At 43.7% G+C, this 19036-nt stretch overlaps 1 protein-coding gene across 4 annotated transcripts in view; it reads right to left on the bottom strand.

The window, feature by feature from the left end:
• Nucleotides 1–786: 786 nt before the first annotated feature.
• Nucleotides 787–19036, bottom strand: part of PEG3 (paternally expressed 3) — a 28247-nt gene continuing 9997 nt past the window's right edge. The window contains exons 3-10 of one of the 4 annotated variants that reach the window (XM_045850345.1): nucleotides 18032–18108; nucleotides 15251–15503; nucleotides 14586–14669; nucleotides 13394–13597; nucleotides 13200–13309; nucleotides 9264–9366; nucleotides 8403–8492; nucleotides 787–8057 (exon numbers count right to left, since the gene is read on the bottom strand). In XM_045850345.1, the coding sequence (XP_045706301.1) occupies nucleotides 4162–8057; nucleotides 8403–8492; nucleotides 9264–9366; nucleotides 13200–13309; nucleotides 13394–13597; nucleotides 14586–14669; nucleotides 15251–15266 (4503 nt within the window). In that variant the 5' untranslated portion in view covers nucleotides 15267–15503; nucleotides 18032–18108 and the 3' untranslated portion in view covers nucleotides 787–4161. Of the gene's footprint in view, nucleotides 8058–8402; nucleotides 8493–9263; nucleotides 9367–13199; nucleotides 13310–13393; nucleotides 13598–14585; nucleotides 14670–15250; nucleotides 15731–18031; nucleotides 18109–19036 lie in introns of all 4 variants that reach the window. The other 3 variants (XM_045850322.1, XM_045850331.1, XM_045850339.1) reach the window with 3 other exon arrangements.

Below are 19036 nucleotides of genomic sequence, written 5' to 3' on the forward strand. Positions count from 1 at the left end.
CTACACTGATGGTTCTTCTCATAGGATCATCCAAGCTGTAACCAGAGTCAGATGCCACAAGAGATAACCAAAGTAGAATGGATCTTCATTGTAATATAAATAAGTTCTGAGAATATGAAAGAATGCAGGACTCTGCCATTGTCAAATCCCACAGGAGCTAAATCCAAATTGTGTATGGTGCAATGCACAGCCATAGCCAATGGTTATCCAGATAGCAACCTGACTGAAAACCTCTGGTCATGATGAAATTATAAGTATATTTAAAAATTACCTACCTATTTATCTGGGATGATAACCTACCAAATTTCCTGGAATATTTCTGGCGATGAGTTCAGGTTTAAAAAAAGGGAAAAGGGAAATGGAAAAAAAGGGAAATGACACCTAACCTCAGGCAAGATTTAGGAATACAAACTTTAAAGAAATGCTTAACCATAACGTTAATGTTTTTGTTAAGGAATCACTTTCTTGAATCTCATATTTAAATAAAATATTTTAGATGCCAACTCAAGTAACTAAAATATGCTTGTGGTTATTACAAAATTTAAAAATGCTATTAACGATGTTTTAATTTCAGAAGTGCAGTTCAAAATGTGGAATCATGTAGTGTTGTTAAAAGCCCTCAGAACTGTTGAAATATACAATACTGATAACTGAAATAACATTTGTGAGGCAGACTTTAAGAAGGCACTAATATTCTGGATGCATAATTTTAATGAAAAAATCCCCACTATATTTAATAATCCCAAACTCTTAAAATAGACAAGAGAGACTGAGAAATACCTTATTTTTAACTTTATTTTTATTGTTGACACTATTACAGATAGATAAAACCACAACCATATTAACAAATCAAAAACCTGTGCACAGAAACAAGATGAAAAAATATATCAAGATGTTAATTAACCACAGACTTTGGATGATGAAAATATGGGTGAGTTTCTCTACTACATTTCTGCAACTTCAAAGGTTCTACAATGAACACGTTCTGTGTTTATAATGGAAATACATGTAATAAAGGTGCATTACCAAAACACTATGATTAAGACTATTCAAGGAAACCAAGACAAAATATTTAACCATAATCCCACAACCACACCACTATTTCTTAATTATTTTCCAGATTTCTTCCCATCTTTGACTCTATGCATACTTATCATTAATGCCCTAATGATCAGACAGGTGCACAGACAGATGTTAACAGGAGTTAATTATGAGATGCTGGGAATATGGGTGACTTCCTTCTACTTTACTGAATCTCCCAAAGTTTGCTATGAATATGTATTATATTTTTAATGGAAAAAATACATACATAAGATTTAATACCAAAACACCAAAGATCATTCAAGGAATTTGAGACAAAATATTTAACCATAATCCCACAATGACAACACTATTTTAATGATTTTTCAATTTTTTCACCTTGGACTTTATGTATACACATTCAACATTCATAATCACAAGCTTGTGCACTGAAACAAAACAGAGGACACAGATCAAGATGTTAACAGTTGCTGGATGTTGGGAATATGGGTGATTTTTTTTCCTTTCCCAATTTTTCCACTGGGTGTGTATCGAACTTGTAATGGAAACACACATAATAAACTTTAGTTATCAGAACACTACTAATAAGGAACGTTAAAATGGAAGTGTTTAACCATAGTTCTACAAAGATAACATAACATCTATTTTGAATACATGTTTTGACAGTTGTAATCATAAACCTGTGCACAGAAACAAGAAACAATATACTGAAGAGTGTATGTCTTTGGATGGTGGGAATGAGGTTTTTTCCCTCCACTTTTATTTTCCAAGTGTCTGATAACGAGTTCAAATTATGTTCACAATGGAGACATGACTATAAACTTTTTAGTAACACTACCATAAGGAATTCAAGAAATTTAAGAAAATAATGCTCAACTATAAGCCTACAACACAACAGCTGTTGACTATCAGCATACATTTTAAAACAGTTATAATTGCAGTATAAATATAATTCTGTGTCCTGCTCTTTCCACTTAATATTCTGTAAATATATTTCCATGTTACTACATAACTCTTCATGATTATCATTTTTAAACAGCTGCGTAAGAATCACAGATATGTTCACTTAATCATTCTATTGTTTGGCATTTAACTTGTTTCTAATTTTGCAGACACAAGATTGAAACGAACACCCTGACATTTGGCAAGTTGTTTTCTGAAAAGTTCCTACCAGTTAATTCTGCCAGCAGTGAGGAACCCAAGTTCACCCCAGCGTCAGCAATAGCTCTCGACTTAACAGCCCTCCTGTGAGGCAGTGCCTCACTACTTGTTTTCTCGGATGTCCATTTTAACCGGTCTCTCGATGCAGCTGGCCTTCACCTACACCAAGCCATCAAAATGGCCTCTTCTAAACTGCCCAGGACATAGTCTCATCGACGTGTCCTTCCAATCTGTTCCTGACATTTCTTTTGTCTGCTTTCTCACTCTCCTACGTCTGCTGTGTTGGGACTCCCTTTGGCTTCCTCAGTTCTTCTCTGTGCTCTCAGTCCAAAATCCCCCAGTACTTTGGTGTTCCCAACAGCTCTGACACTCTCCTTGAGCCCTAATAGTACAGATCTAGGAGAGTGAGATTGGGCACATTCCCCAAGAAAGTATTTTAATTTTCTTGCCCAAATTATCTGCGCTTTTGCTCACTTCTTCTACAGATCCACTTTACCTTGATTTTTTAAATTTTTTTTTCCAGCCAACTTAAAGCCCAAAAATGTCTCAATAGTCATTATGTGAGGGGAAGCAAAAGGAACACAGGTAATCCACATGACAAGATACAGGAAACCACAAGCTATGAGGCCAATCTGTAATTAATGGAAAACTAAGGCAATCAGACCAACACAACACTGATGGATAGCTCAGAAGTACTTAGGAAGGCTGAAAAAGGAAGGAACAGATGATAACAAAACAAATTAAGGCTGCTGGGGAACCTGAGTCCATGTTAAGCTTGGGCTGACTGTAAATTAGGCTTTAAAAAAATGCAAGTTAGACATAGGGTTGAGGGTCCGAGAAGTGAGGCCAAGAATAAGTTCAGCAATAGAAAGCTCTAAGGGTACTAGCTCCTGGGCACCCAGGTGCGAACTGACTTGTGGCAGTACATTCTAACAAAGGAAGCCACACTGCTACTTACTGATCACTTAAGGCAGGAAGCGCACACAGAAGCGATGAAAGTTGTTACCTGCATCCTTATTTACACCACGAGGGCCTCCTCCTATAGTTCTCAACCTCCACTAGGAACTGCTTTGATCCAGTAACAGGTTGCAACCCACTCTTTTAAAGGCAAAGAAGCAACATTTACAGGGAAAAGCTTCGGTTTTTGTGAATTCACTAACACACATTAAGTTGGTTAAAAAGTTTGCAAGAAAATCACTTCAAGGTACAATGTAGCAAGGGATCAACTTGGATCAATCCACATAATTCAAAGGCTTAGGACAGCATTAGGCTCCAAAGTGTTGGTGTAGACAGATGATTGAAAATGAAGGTCAAAGCACTTCTCTTTTCAAATAGCACAGAGTAAAAGACATTTTATCTTCCCTGCCTACACCCTTACAGGAACACTTAGAGTAAGGAATAACACACAATTACTCAAAAATATACTGAAGGGGTTAAAATAATGCACAATAAATCTTTCACAGGATCTAAGAGGCTTACAAATATATTCTAATTCATTGCTCATTTCCTCCTCTCCGCTCCCTGCCAAATCAAAGCATTCCAGGTAATTCTGCACAGTAAACTCTAACTACGTATCATATTAAATCCAAATATTTGTGATCACACTTTTGCTATGATTTGCTATTTTTTCTACATCCCAGGAAAATTATGTATAGGTTACAGAAGTGTCATTTACTGGTGGCTGGGGCTATTTCTGTAGTCTCAGAATCTCCTCGGGCTTTCCCTCAATCTGACTACTCGGATGAAAGGTATGTGCTGTGGTTTCCCCACATGCACACTGTTGTTTGATGGGGACAGTTAAGGCCAATGGAACCTCCACACCTTCAGTTCCTTTCCAGTCCAAGTTGTTTGATGTTAAAAGCCAAGGTAAATTTCCTTCTGACATTATTATGAATTGGTTTGAATTCTCTGTGAGGTTTAGTTCTAAGTAAAGGTTTTCCAATCTTTACACTTGTGTTCTCAGCCAGTATGGTTATTCTGGTGTCTAGCAAGAGATAGGCGGTCACCAAAGAGCTGCCCACAGACATCACATTTGAAGTACTTGTCATCAGCCCTATCGTGGTCACTAGCACTGGTGCTGGCTCGTCCAGTGTAGTGTGAGCTTTCCCCATAGACATTTCCAGCCTCAAATATGATCACCCTGGCATGGGTCTTCAGGTGCTCACCGTAGGCTGAGTTGGAAGTGAAAGTTTCTCCACATTCCCTGCAGTCATAGTATGGTTCTTCCACTTCAATCTCTTGATCTTCACCTTCTTCTTCTGGGTCTTCAATTCCTGCACCATCTGGCTCATCAGCATCTCCCTCTGCCTCCTCAGCCTTTCCCTCTGGCTCTTCTGCTCTCTCTTCTGGGTCTTCAATCCCCACCCCATCTGGTTCATCAGCATCCCCGTTAGGCTGCTCAGCCTCTCCATTGGGTTGCTCGGCTTCCCCATTGGGCTCTGCAGCCTCCCCATCTGGCCCTTCAGCCTCCCCATTGGGCTCAGCAGCTTCCACATTGGGCTCAGCGACCTCCACCTCTGGCTCAGCAGCCTCTACCTCTGGCTCAGCAGCTTCCACATTTGACCCCTGGATCCGCAGAACTTCCCGTGGAACAAGTACATTGGCTTCAACTTCCTGGGCTGCTGCTTCTTCCTCTTCAAGATGAAGCTTCTGATGTTTAGTGAGAACTGTGTTATGAATAAAGGACTTCCCACAGTCCTTGCACTCATAGAATGGTGAGTCTCTTTTGGGAGGCTCAGTAAGAAATGAAGTGTGAACGAAGGAAGCCCCATAATCATAGGGCTCGTCTTTCTCATGAATTCTCATGTGATCCCTCAGGTCTGACTGAGTGAGGAAGGATTCTCCACATGTTTCACATTCATAGTGCTCTTCAGCCTGACTTCTCTGTGACTCAGGGAGGGATAAGCCTGGACTGACAGCATCTCCACTTCTTTGGCCCTGTTCCAGTGAATCCTCTCCCATATGAAGTGCCAGATGTTCATTAAAGACAGAGCCATGAATGAAGTCTTGTCCACACAGTTGGCACTGAAGAAACATTGCTGTAGAAGGATTCTTCTGTGGGTCATGAAACCTCTGTGGGTTAATGACCAGAGGTTGCATGAAAGGCTCATCATACCTCCTCTGACCATAAAATGGATCTTGCTCATGAACTTTCTGATGCTCAAAAAGAAATGAGCTATGAACAAAAGACTCCCCACATGCCGGGCATTCATAGAGCTGCTCTCCAGTGTTATCTCTCTGATATTCACTGACCGAATGAGTATGAATTACAGAATGCGTATACTCACGAGTGTCAGTGAGATACTCTCTATTATGAACTTTCTGATGGTCTTTAAGGTCTGCGCGATCTGCAAAGCCCAGCCCACAGTCCTTACATCCATAGATTGTGTCCTCGGAATCATCCTGCTCATCCTCATCCTGCTTATCCTCCTCATCCTGCCCAGGCCCATCAAGGCCTACAGAGTCTCCAAATAGCTTCCCCCCATGGAATTCCTCTTGGGCATAGATTTTCTGATGTGCACCAAGGTCTTCAATGGTAGCAAAGCGTTGCCCACAGTCCTTACATTCTTGCTGCACTGGCTGTTGAGCATCACTTGTCTGTGCTGGCTGTTGAGCATAACCTGTCTGCACTGGCTGTTCAGCATAACCTGTTTGTGCAGGCTGTTGAGCATAAGTAATCACCACTGACTGTTGAGCATGACTGGTCTGCACTGGCTGTTCAGCATAACTCTTTTGGGGGTCAGTGGAAGCTAAACTTCGAATAACAGATCGTTCATAGTTTTGGCTTCCAGAAAGCTTCTTTCTATGGTGAATCTTCTGATGCTCAGCGAGGTCAGAGCTACGAACAAAGGACTCTCCACACTCTGGACATTCATAGCATTTCTCTCTAGGGCGAAATGTTTCAGGTTCACCAAAATGTAGGGAGTGAATTACTGAGGTCTCGCAGTTCCTACGCTCAATATTTTTCTTCTTAGCCTGAGCCTTCTGATGTTCATGGGCATTTGAGCTAGAAACAAATGACTCGTCATCCTTCTTAAACTCACTGGTTCCCTCTCCAGTAAGACTTTTTGGAGGTTCAGTATGGGATGCACTGCGTATAACAGAGTTATTTTTACCCTCTTCATAAGGGCTCACTCTGGCAGGAGTTTTCTGTTGTTTATCATGAAGATCTGAGATATAAGTGGAGGACTTTCCCTTCTCATTACATTCACTTCCATTGAGACTTTTGGGACGTTTGAAAGTGGCTAAGCTATGGATGACAGATCTCTCGTATTTCTGTCCTTCAGAGGTCTTCTCTCCAGCATGGACTTCCTGATGTTCGATAACACTTGAGCTCTGAATGGTAGAGTCTGCAACCACTTTCAGCTTACTGGGCCCCACTACACTGTGACTTTCCTGAGTTTCAGCAGAGGCTAAGCTATGAATAACAGACCTCTCATTTGGTTTCCTCTCATAGACATTTTCTTTAGTGGGAAATTTCTGGTTGTCATCAGGGTTATAGCTAATGGTGAATGCCTTCTCGTCTTCATTTTCAGGTGGTCTTGTTATAGTATGACTCTTCTGAGATTCAGTGAAGGGCACACTATGAATGACAGACTTCCCATAGCCTCTGCTTTCATAGAGATTCTTTCGAGAATGAATCTTCTGATTTTCACTGAGGTCTGAGCTTTGCCTAAAGGCACCCCCACCATCTTTAAAGTCATAGAACTTCTCCTCTGAGCAAGTTTTCTGCCGTCTTTTAAGGGACTGACCTGGAATAAAGGTTTCCTCACACACTTTACTCTTCTTTTCAAATAAGTTTGCTCTAGTGTGAATCTTCTGATGTTCTTTCAGAGATGAGCTGTGACGGAAGGTCTCCCCACACACCTTACATTCGTACATTTTCTCTTTAGCATATATTTTCTGAAGCTCCTTAAAGGTTGGGCTGGGCTTAAAGGTTTCCCCATGTTCATCATCTTTGTCATCTAACCCATGAGTTTTCTTCTGGTGTTCAATTAGGGCAGAACTATGAAGGAAGGTTTCCTTACACACCTTACACTCATAGAATTTATCTTTCCCATATATTTTCTGAAGCTCACGGAAAGTGGGGCTAGGCATGAAGGGCTCCTCATATCCCTCATCATTACATTCTGTGAAATACTCTCTAGAGTGACTTCTCCGATGTTCGGCAAGAGTGCCACTCTTATTGAAGGTTTCCCCACACTCCTTACATTCAAAACGCTTCCCTCGAGCCTGACTTTTCCGAACCTCACTGACCGCCACACTATGAATAAAGGATTCACCATACTCATAGAGATTCTCTCTAGTGTGCATGATCTGATGTTCAACAAACTCAGAAATCACACTGAAAGCCCTCCCACACTCATCACACAAATAAGGCATTGCCCCAAAATCATGCAGCTGCGACTCAATGAAGGAGGAGGAACTAAGGCTGGTCATGCTCAAGGATTTTCTCATGTCACTACATTCAAAGGGTCTTTTCCTTGGACCGCCTCTTTGATCATGAATGGAATCATTCCCATCTGTGTCAAATTGATAGCGCCTTTTCCTTTCAAGAATTCTCTTTTTGGAAAAGAGGTCTGAGTCACAATTAAAGCCTCCCCCCAAAGCATTCCCTTCACAGCCCCTCTCCTGAATCAGTGACTCCCTCTTGTTGAAGGAAACTTCTTTCCAATCATGGTCTGGCCTTGTGGGGAACCTCAGTGACCGATCATTAGAGTCCCTTGCCCTTCCAGATTTGGAGTTTCGTGAAACATTATTGATGAATTTTTCCATTATCACTCCATGGGAAGATTCATCTTCACAAATTCCCCGGCGAAGGGTTGACTTTTTGGTTTCGGGCATGGTTTTCAGACCTGAAAAGAAAGAGCAAATGTAAATACTCCCTAGGTCCTGTACTTGAGCAAAATAACAGCAGGATTTCTCTGATGGCAGTGTGAATATAAATTGTTAAAGGTTCATCAGTACAGCTGGTCCTCCAGTAACATCGTTTCATTCAACGTCGTTTGGTTTTACCATGGATGAGATGCCATAGGAAGTTAACTGTTTATGTCAATTAGCCTATGGTAAAACTGGTTTTGTTAGATGCTTCATGTAAAGTCGCACTACCTATGGACATTAAGTGAGGACTCACTGTATGTATATATAGTGTCCTTTTCATTGATTAAAGTGGCCACTATGCATATCTGCCTAGTGCTTACCTCGACTGGTGCTTGGGTAGCCACTTCTCTTTGACCTTGAATGGCCTTGTGTCATGTGGGAGTGGCCATCATCTTCGGCAAGCTGAACCCCTGTTCACGATAATACGACAGCTCATACTCAAGTAGGGGACCAAGACTCATCACCATAAATCGATGTCTGTTTTTCTTTGAGCCACTAAATGTGAAGTAGCCCATATCCAATCCTTTGAATGTCTTCTATTTGTAGCCTCATTTCTTTACTACCACTCTAATCTGAATTTTAATTAATCTTCCTGACTCCACCTACAAATTTGTGCCTAGACATTCATGTGTCCCTAAATTCAGTGCATCCTTTTCAACCACCTGATAAATCTTCACATACTTGTTCATTGGCCTCCATGGTTTTCCTCCTGCCTTGCAACTCTTCTTACCCCACCTCTTCTCCATACACTAGAAGTCCTCAAGTCTCTACTGCCTTACACAACACTCTTGGTACAGTTCTCTCTTCCCAGCACCAGACCTGCCTAGCCAACTGCCTGCTATGACCGTGCTAGTTGTCTTGTAGGACAGTCCAAACTGGAGCTCAGGATCCTGTTCCTAGTGTAGATGTAAAAATCTCTGCTGTTACCAGTCTATAAAAGTATCGACTCTTGTGGCAAGCGCCATCTCTCTGTTCTTTCCACCCTGTACCATGTGGTCTTCACCCACAGCCAGAACGATTTCTTAAAAACACAAATCTCTTCATTTATTCTTCTGATTGAAATCTTTTAAAGGCTTTTTATCACCTTCGAGGACAAATATATTAATATGGACTCTCATATCCTGCAATTGAAAAGAGTAAGGTAACAAAATGCTCCAATGATGGGAGAAGCAGCAGCTTACCCAGTGAAAGCAGCTTCTTGTAGTTCTCCATGTTGTCCTGAATTGGGTTCTGAAGCTTCCTGTCCTCGGTGAGGTCCAAAACATCCTGGTATGACCCTGTATCCTAAAACAGCAAACACAGGCCTCTCAGTGGAGTCAGTTCCCATGGGCATCCAAAGAGAGAAGAAGAATGCTGGCAACACAGGAGCTACACACACAAAGGTATGCAGAAAGTGCTCACAGCGTTTAGGGTTCTGAGTGATCCAAGTCAAGTTTTACTAGGGACCTACTTTGTACCTACCTTGGCGCTATACTCTGAGGAAGATCCAAAAGACGTATGACACATATTCCTTGCCCTCATGCAGCTTATAATTTGGTTGGAGAGAAAAGACTCATGAAACAATTAGAGAACAATAAACAATAAAGTGGGGTACAGATAATTAGTGCTAAACGGGTTTAGTGGAGGGACAGTTCACGGTGGGCTAGACTAGCGAACAAAGGTTTTGTAGAGGGCCTGGGGTGGGGCTTTAAGTGGTGGGTAAGATTCTGACATAGAGAGAAAGGGGGCTGATGGGAAAGCTTCAACAGGCTGAACATCAACTATGCATGGCACATGTGGGGAACAGAAAGAAAATGTGTTTTAGCAGACATCTGGTCAGGTGTGCCTTAAGCCTTGTTCCCCAGCCCCTGTCCCCCTGCCACCCTCTTGCACACACCTCCTTTGTACAACATGGCTACACTGTGGGCTCTTCCAGGTGTGTACAAGTTGTAAATAACCCAGGAATCACTTAATCACTGAGTGCCTTCATTTTATAGCTGCCTTTTCTGTTTTAATGGATACTTTCCTAAAAAGAACTATTAAATTCCCTGCATTCCTCAGGAGAGTCTTCTGTGTAGAATCTTGCAGGACCCTTTCTTATTGCTCCACTGGAATATGACTGCTTTCAGAGGGTGCCAGTCCTGGGGAGTATGGCACCAATGCCTGGAGACAGACTGCAGGAGGGAGCTGGTGCCATGGGAGGCCCATGGGCTTTGGAGCTAGAGAAAATTAGGGTTCAAGAAGGACTGCACCATTTCTGAGCTGTGCAATCCTGGGAACAGAAATCTTTCTGAGCCTCAGGTTCATCTGTAAAATGGAGAGAAGGGCATCAGCCTGCCTTGCAGCTCTGTGGGTGAGGCTATTCTGCAATGTAATGAGTGGTTTAAATATTAGGAAAAATTATATAAAGAAAACATATTATTATTACTCTAAACTATTATATAAAGATATTTGGATAATTTATTATCATTCCATGACTGAGAAGTAGCATGGACATTGTAGCCCTGTGGAAATGCAGCAAAAAGAGTGTTTGCACAATTGGGTACATCTCTTATTAAGAAAGATAAATAAGCAAATGCATTGGGATTTAGGACAAAGCAACTGCCAGCATCTGGTAACTAAACAGCAAAAACCATCAAAACTAAGCAGAGCTTCAAAAATGAAACTCTAGGTCAGGGCTGAGATTTCTAGGACAATAAATGAACTAGAAAAGCTCAGGAGGCATTGCAAACTTGGCATAATTAGCACTCTGTACAGCCTAAATCACATTATTTTTGTGGATCAGATGGCAAGTTCCAGAGCAAGAGTTCCATTGTGCTTTGGTTTGCAATAACAGTGCTTCCTCAGGTCTCAGCCCTGGTTTATTATAGTGAAGATGCACTTGTGAGAGAGGAGAGGGCCAGAGCTCCTAACTTAGGAGCTGGCAAAGAGCAGATGAGGTCAAGAACCTTGGGCATGCTGAAGGAATCAGAGGGGTCACCATCTCTGGTGTTGACAGACCCTAAGGGCAATGGCAAAAGGGAAGGGACTTTTTTTCATATCTTTGTCTCCATTTGCCTAGTCTAAGTAAAAATGTACATTCAATTCTGAATGCTACTATTCCTATGAAAGGAAAATGATGCTTTGATGTAAAATTGATAATCTGTTGCAAGTGGGTAGCTCTAAAGCAGTTTGTTCACTTTGTGTTTGTAATCAACAATGGTACCTATATACAAGCTGCAATCAATTCCCCTGTTAATAGATGCTGTCTAGAGAACCATTAAGAGATTCAGACGTAATGCTAAAAGGAGATGAGAACTTCCCATTTTGTACATGCCCAAAATGTAGTTTATATCTTTAGCTGCTGCTATTTCTACAATACTGAGTTAGCAGGAATCAGTGGACTACACAGACATGGTGGGGTCAACTCTTTACTGTCAAGGCCAAGCATTTGAAAAGCAACACGAGACAAAATCTAACTTCTAATCTCCTATCACCTTCAATTCATAAAAGAGTATTTTAACACCTCCCCAAATAAAATCATCCACATTTCCCACTTCCCCACACATCACTGAACACTTCATCACCGGCTCATAGACCGGTGTTCAGAAATCACTGAACCAACTTCACAGGTGACACATTCATACTGGGGAGGCTTCTTTTTCAAAAAATCAAGTTTAAAAGTTTGTACAATTAACATTTTTATGTAGATTCCTAAAATTTTAGTCTATTTGGTTTCTCCAAATAAGAAATCAAAATCTGTGACAAACTAAGTATGCTACAAAATTGAGGGTATTTCTCCCAATAAAACAAAGACATAACCTACATTCAGGCTTGGAGGACCTGGGTCACCTCTGACCCCGCCCATCTGCTATGACCCCCTCCCATGTATTGCTGCTGCAGAAGCTCTGCTTTCAACATCTGGATACTCATCCTCATACTCGTATGTAGGTCCTTGCCCAACTCTAAGACAGTGGACAAATTACAGAGTTTTTAGGGTAGAATTCAAAGCCCTCCACCATCTGACCCATCAAATACATCCTGCCACAAGAACCACTATTAATCAACCTCAGAGCCTTGGAAACAGACCTGCACACTTTGCTGGGCTACAGGAGGCCAGGGACCTGGCTCATCCATACTTCCAGGCCAGCCTGAGTCTCACGCCCTCTGTGTTCCTGTCAGTCTAGCTTGTATTTGGTTCCTGCTTCAAGGCCTTTACTTGGGTCTTCCCTAATGCCTGAGCTCCCCTGACCCCGTGCTGCAGCTGGCCAAGGGCTCTAACCAATCAGCAGTCAGATACACTATTTATATGGAGGTTTATTTGTGCTGATTGTTGTAAGACTGAAAACCTCCAGAGCAAGGGCCTTGTCTTGGTCACCTTCATACTCCCCATGGCGTGACCTAGGTGGGTGCTTGCATGTGAAAAGAGATGCAGACTAAGCCCTGTCTTTCTGGTAGCCCTCCTCCACATTGCCGTGTCACAAGTGACCTTCCTTCTTTCTTAAGGGTCAGCTCAAATCCCACGTCCTTTCCCTTTGCTAGTTTCCCTAGTGCACTACCTCTTACGATGACTGCCATACCTGCCAGCATCACGTGTGTGCCTACCTGGTGCCAGCACTGTATCAAGCACTTCATGCACGCGTGTGAATCTCACTCACTCCTCACTGTACCCATTTTACAGATGAGGGAACTGAGGTTCAGCTTAGTTAAGGAAATGATGCCCAGTTGCACAGTTAGCAGGTGGCAGAGCTGGGCTTCAAACCAAGTTCTTGTCAGCTCCAGAGCCTTTGCTCTCTCTCACCAGTCTGCCCTGTGGATTTGCAACTTCTCTGACTCCCTACTGAGGGACAGGAAGTTCTCCAGAACCGCCCCGCTTTCCTGGTCCACTAGGGAACAGCCAACATGACAACCTACTGAGTGACACAAGTGCTGAGTGGGAGAATTCCTTTGACTATGTGGATGAATCAGGAAATAGGTAGCAGTCGCCCTGGCCACTTGTCTCCTCTGGGGACAGGCTGGGATCCTTTCAGGGAGTGACTGGGGTTCCACCACCCAGGTGGAATTTTAGAGGCAGAGGAACACACCCTTGTGGGAAAGAAAGGCATCTCTGCCATGAAATGAAGACAGCCTTTCCAGGAAGAGAGGAAACGTAAGCATACCTGGGACTGTGACTCATATTCCATCATGAGGTTCCTACGTCTGTGCCCTCTTTCCATTGCAAAAGTTGTTTTCTCCATCACAGGAAGGGAAAGATCCCGCTGAGGAAATCCTGGGAAAGGAAAAGCATCCTGAAGGAAAAGGCTCTGCCACCTGTGCAGGCACATCGGGGAGCTGGTCAGAATGCAGAACTTACTCCTTCTTGGACTCCTGGTGTATGGCCAGCGCTCTCGAAACTCCAGGTCCCTGCTTCTGCCCCTCCGGTCCCAGTCCCGCAGCCGGTCTCGCTCCCAGTCCCGGTCTCGGTCTCGCTCCCAGTCACGATCCCAGTCCCGGTCTCGGTCACAATCCCAATCCCGATCTCTGTCACGATGCCAGTCCTGGTCCCAATCCCTGTCCCCTGTGAAAGACAGACGTTCGATGAGTGAACAAAGCACTCTGACCCACGGGTTCCCTTTTTACATGTACATCCCCAACCCCCATGAGAGAACACAACCCTTGCTCATGACTTCAGGAAATAGATCTCCAATGGGGATCTCCAGACACCCAAGGGTGATCCATACTCTCCATCACCCTAGACCTGGAACACCGTTTCTGGAGGCTTCACCTAATGGTGGCTTCCTTTAAAGCAAATCTTAAAGCTTCAGACACTTTTGCCGGTTCCCCAGTTCCTACACGACCAAGCCCACATCCAGGAGAATGGACATCGGCCCCTCTGCTGTCTGGCTTACCCCAGCAACTCTTAATGTGTACAGTACAAAACACATGCCCTGCCCAAAACCAATGCTCCTTTTAAGAAGTTTTAAAAATGAAACAGCTTTAGAAGCAAAGGGGTGAACTTTGTCCTTCCTGGGAAGGCTATGGGCTCAGCTTGAAATAGCCTACTGCAAATTTCCAGCTTGAAATACTTCCATCATTAAAAAAATATACATTGTACCTTGGCTGGTGTGGCTCAGTGGACTGAGAGCTGGCCTGTGAACCAAAGGGGGGGTCACTGGTTCGATTCCCAGTCAGGGCACATTCCTGGGGTGTGGGCCAGGTCCCCAGTAGGGGGCGCATGAGAGGCAAACACACATTGATGTTTCTCTCCCTTTCTTTCTCCCTCCCTTCTTCTCTCCTAAAAGAATGTGTGTGTGTGTGTGTGTGTGTATACACACACATTGCATTTCACTCCATAAATTGGTGTCTACTTGATATAAAAATGCCTCATTTTGTCATCAATTAATCGACATTCCCCTCAGATCTCTGAGCAGAAGCAACTGCCCTGGGGAAGGCGGGGCTGCCTTCACTGGGGTCTAGATGCCCACCGTGCACCTGCAAACATTGGGCAGACTGGGCTGAAGTTTGGAAATGGCCCCAGGGTTGGCATAACCTGACTGGTTACTCACTGTAGAAATAGGCGGAGCGTGGCGGGGGGGATTCCGCTCCCTTCCGGCCCATGCTGTCTTCACTGTGGATGTCACTGCTGTTGTCTGAGAGGACACCAGACACCCACTTAGTGTGTGACCATCTTTTGCCCACACTCTCACAAGTTTCCCCAAGTGGTGGAGAGGACTATCCCACCCCCCACCCCCAAACAATCCCACCTCCACGAGAAGCTCGAGTGTTGTGAGCCCATCACACTTCAACTTCCCACCATACCTGGGTGGGGACACAGCTGTAACCACGCCTACCTCATCTCCAACTACAGCCACGTATAAGTTCCTGGGGCACCACACTCATAGGTCTACAGAAACTGGGGTCAGAGTGCAAGGCACGTGCCAGCTCCTCACGGAACCCCTTGCACTGAAGTATCTCCTTTTCCCTACATCTCAGGGTGGTGAGTGGGTGGTTTCTAACCAGGGACACTGGCCATACCACATGTTTGGTTGTCATATCTGGAGAGGGAGGTACAACTGGCATCTTGTGGGTAGAGAAGCCAGGTGCCACTACACAGCCTACGACAGGACACCCTCCCACGAAGAAAGCACAGTGCCAGGACATGAGCAGTGCCAAGGCTGAGAAGCTGGGGGCATGCAGCCTCCTGGTGGCCCCATCATCCTCGTAGTCTCACCTTCTGGCTCATACATTTCCTTGTATCTCTCCAGTAGGGTCACAAGCTTTTCACAGCTCTGGGGCCGTTTTGCTCGCACCCAAGGCTTGATCCTTTCTGGGAGGATGGTCAGGTACTGCTCAAGGACTAAGAGCTCCACAATCTCCTCTTTGGTGTGAGTCTCTGGTTGTAACCAATCGAGGCAGAGGTTTCGGAGTTTGATCAGGGTCTTCCGAGGCCCAACAAATTCCACGTAGAGGAAGTTCCGAAACCTCTGATGAAAGAATTCAGAGTCAGTTGCACCTTCTCCTACGACGGCATCCGGGTCCTTAGTCAAGTCACTGTCTAGCTCATACAGATCTGGGGCCCAAGACTTCTTGGGCTTGCTGGCAGACAAGTACTTTGGAGGCAGCATTTCTCTAAGTAAAATTTTCAGTGGAGCAACCAAACATGAGTCAACAGGAAAGACGCAGCAGCCTGTGACAGTCAGTACTCAGGGACCTGCAGATCATAAGGAGATATACACATGTCCCAGAAGTTGAGGAGCAGGCAGTGGTACAGGGCTGCCCTAAAAGGGGCATCAACAATGCTTCTGTGAATAGGCCAAGGCAGGCAAGAAGTACATAAATCCCTCAATACTCAGACACGGGACACCGAGTTGCAGGCATGACCTCTGGGCCCCACACAGACTGAAGGAGTTAATTCTGCTACTAACTGGTTTTGTGACTCTGGGCATCCTAATGTCCTGGAGCCTGTCCCCATATCTGCAAGTAAGGAACAACAGACCCACCCGCCTTTTAGAGCTGTGAAGCCTCCATAAGCTAATACACCTAAGAGGCCTCATCACCCAATACCTGACATAGTGGACATGTCAAGATGCTAGCCATTACTAGAACTGGATTTTTTTTTCTTAGCAAAAATGGACAGAGGGCATTAGGGGACAGGGCCAATCCTTTCAGTTCTGAGCATTTCTCCCAGTAATGTCACTGTTAAGGCAGCAGACAACATGTAATAGACAGAAGGCCGCATGACATGCTGGAAGTGCTCAGCTCCAGGGAATGTGATTGTAGGAAACTCTCTGCACCTGTGATGCTGTAGAACCTGGTAAATTCCAAGTGAGTAAATGAAAAATTCAGCTCCTCAGTCACATGAGCCACATTTCCAGGGTCAGTGGCTCCCATACTGGACAGTATATAACATGACCATCACCGTGGGATATTCTGTTGGCCAGAGCAGCTGTCCAGTGTCTGAATCTGCAGGTGTCTGTACTTGAACCCAGCTGCAGGCTTGTGCTAACACCACTCCCTTGGTTATCTTTCCTGGGTTATCTTTCCTTTCACTTCATCTACTGCGTGTTCCAAACACTGATTGTATTTAAATGTTAGAGTTACCTTGCCTGTCTCCCACAGGAGCTGTAACCCCCATGAAGGGACTGGGGATGACCGCCTGACACAAAGCCAGGTGTCCACGCTGAACAGCATGCTGAAGATGACGTGTGCAACCCAGTTTACAACTGGTTTTAGACACTGGCTTGCAGAACCACAGCAGGTCCAGGGAGAGGACTTCCTGGTTTACCCTCTATGCCACTGCTCCAGAGAGCATTCTAGAGGTCACTCACCCTAACCTGCCAACTTTTCTACCTGCCCCTTCCTGGATGAAAGCACTGGTAGGTCCTACAATGGGGCCTTGTACACTGGTGGGGGGCAGGGGATAAGATGAAATACTGGTGAATCCACAGAAACTCTGTGCAGGGGGCAAGGCTACAGCATTCACATAAACAGTAGGGAGGAGACTGAGTGACCACGAGGCCTCTCTCTGCACAGGCCTCTGCCTCAGCCTTCCAAAGATGTGCTGTCTGTCTCCCAATGATCAGCTTTCTACTTTGATAATCTTCTGTATTATTTCATTTATTTGCTTAGCTGTCTTAATTTTTATCTGCTTCCCTTAAAAAATGCTCTTTAAAAAACCAAAACTTTTTAGACAGTATAAAAGCCGATTTTCAATCCTTCTTTAACTCTCATGTAACCAATGAAGGCCATATATTCCCTTCACTTACATCATTTTACCTGCATGTAAGGTTTATTATGTAGACTTTTATCATTGGTCAGCCACAACTGGTGTTAAGGAAGGCATCACACGGAGAAAATCTCAGTTTGGGTGACTCAATTAACTTACTCTGGCTTCACTTCTAGAGAAGAAAACCATATGCAGCAAAAAATGCCCCACTTTTGTCTTAAAAGGAAAGCTAGGAGTTTGAATAGTTCTTTTAAAAAAATGTCTAAAGAGAAAAAGATGTTTCAATTATTCTGAGTCTCAAAGTAGACCATCATTTGGGAACAAACGTAGGAGACACAGTCCCTTGCTCTCTTTGCTGTGGCTGGTGGCACTGTGCTGCCATGTACACGGTCTGCCCACTGCCATCTTCCTCTGGCCTTGGTGACTTGACCCCTCCCTGCCTGTCTGCTCTGTCCTCCCTCAGGAGGAGAATAGAGAGGAGGGCACTAGGTAATACCCTGATGAGTGGAAGAATTCTAAAGCCAGGGTAAGGGCAAGTGTCCTGGCTCTGGAGCACTGCTGTGACATTTTGGACAATAGCACAATTCTACCCAGAACCTGGCTTAAAGGGACTGCCCCTGACAGGAGTAGAGTCCTCAAAAGCCAGCATGCCTGCATGGAAAAGCGGGAGGGCACAGAGCCCACACCTACCCTGTGGCATCCAGATTCAAGAAAAAATCCAGGCCCCCTGAAGAACACCAGCTCAGCCTCTCAGAGGCTACAGGACATGCTACATATGCAAATCACCTGTTTGGGAGCAAGATCCTTCCTGGAACTTCAGAACAAGCCACTATCCACAGGAACAGAGTCAAAATGCCAGGGACCTGCAGATATTTTAAAGAAAGAAATACATGGACAAACACAGAAGAATGTAAGAACAGTGTCACAGAATTAATTCTGCAAATGGCTGTGGACCTGGGTATTATAAGGGGTGAGGCCTTTCATATCATCTTCAAGAAAAGGCCAATTTCCATGTCATAGAAACCAACCAGACAAAAGAAATAGAAAGCTTTCAAGTCTTCGTTATGAAACCAGAACTCAAAAACCCAAGGCAAAGATCAGTACTAACTGCAGAGCAAACTCACTTAACGAAAGCAGACATAAAAAGCCCTAACACTATCATTATTGAACATCATTCTATAGAATTCTAGCCAATTACAAGACAAGAAAAACAAATATGAGGCATAAAGCTACAAAACTATCATTCTCTTATGTAAGACTGTCCACTAAGACTTTATAAATTAATGGAAATAGATCATATAGTAAGGGAGTTATTTGTAAGTGTCCTTAAATATGTATCACCAATAACAAAATTTTCAAAATAGAAAGAACTCCATTATAAAAATAAAGATTTAATGGAAATAGCACCGCCCTGGCAGGGTGGCTCAGTTGGTTGGAGCATCATCTCAATAGATCAGAGTTGCAGGCTCAATCCCCAGTCAGGGCACATACAAGTACCTACCAGTGAATGCACAAATATAAAAGAATGACAAATTAATGTTTCTCACTTTCTCTAGAATCAATAAAAAATTTTAAATAGCACCTACATGAATTAAATCATATTGTAATATAAAAGGCAGTAACCAGAGACACAGGATCATTATGGAAGATATATAAATTCAGTACACTGAAGTTCTCAATCTTCCCCATATTAAACTATCTTAGCTATTGGAATTTCAAAAAATTGTGAGAACTTGACAATGGCTCTAAGCCAACATGGAAGAATTCCATGTGTATCAACATTCTGAAAAT

This window comes from Phyllostomus hastatus, unplaced genomic scaffold, assembly GCF_019186645.2.
Source record: "Phyllostomus hastatus isolate PE091 unplaced genomic scaffold, TTU_PhHast_1.1 phas_contig_133, whole genome shotgun sequence".
Classification (NCBI taxonomy): domain Eukaryota; kingdom Metazoa; phylum Chordata; class Mammalia; order Chiroptera; family Phyllostomidae; genus Phyllostomus; species Phyllostomus hastatus.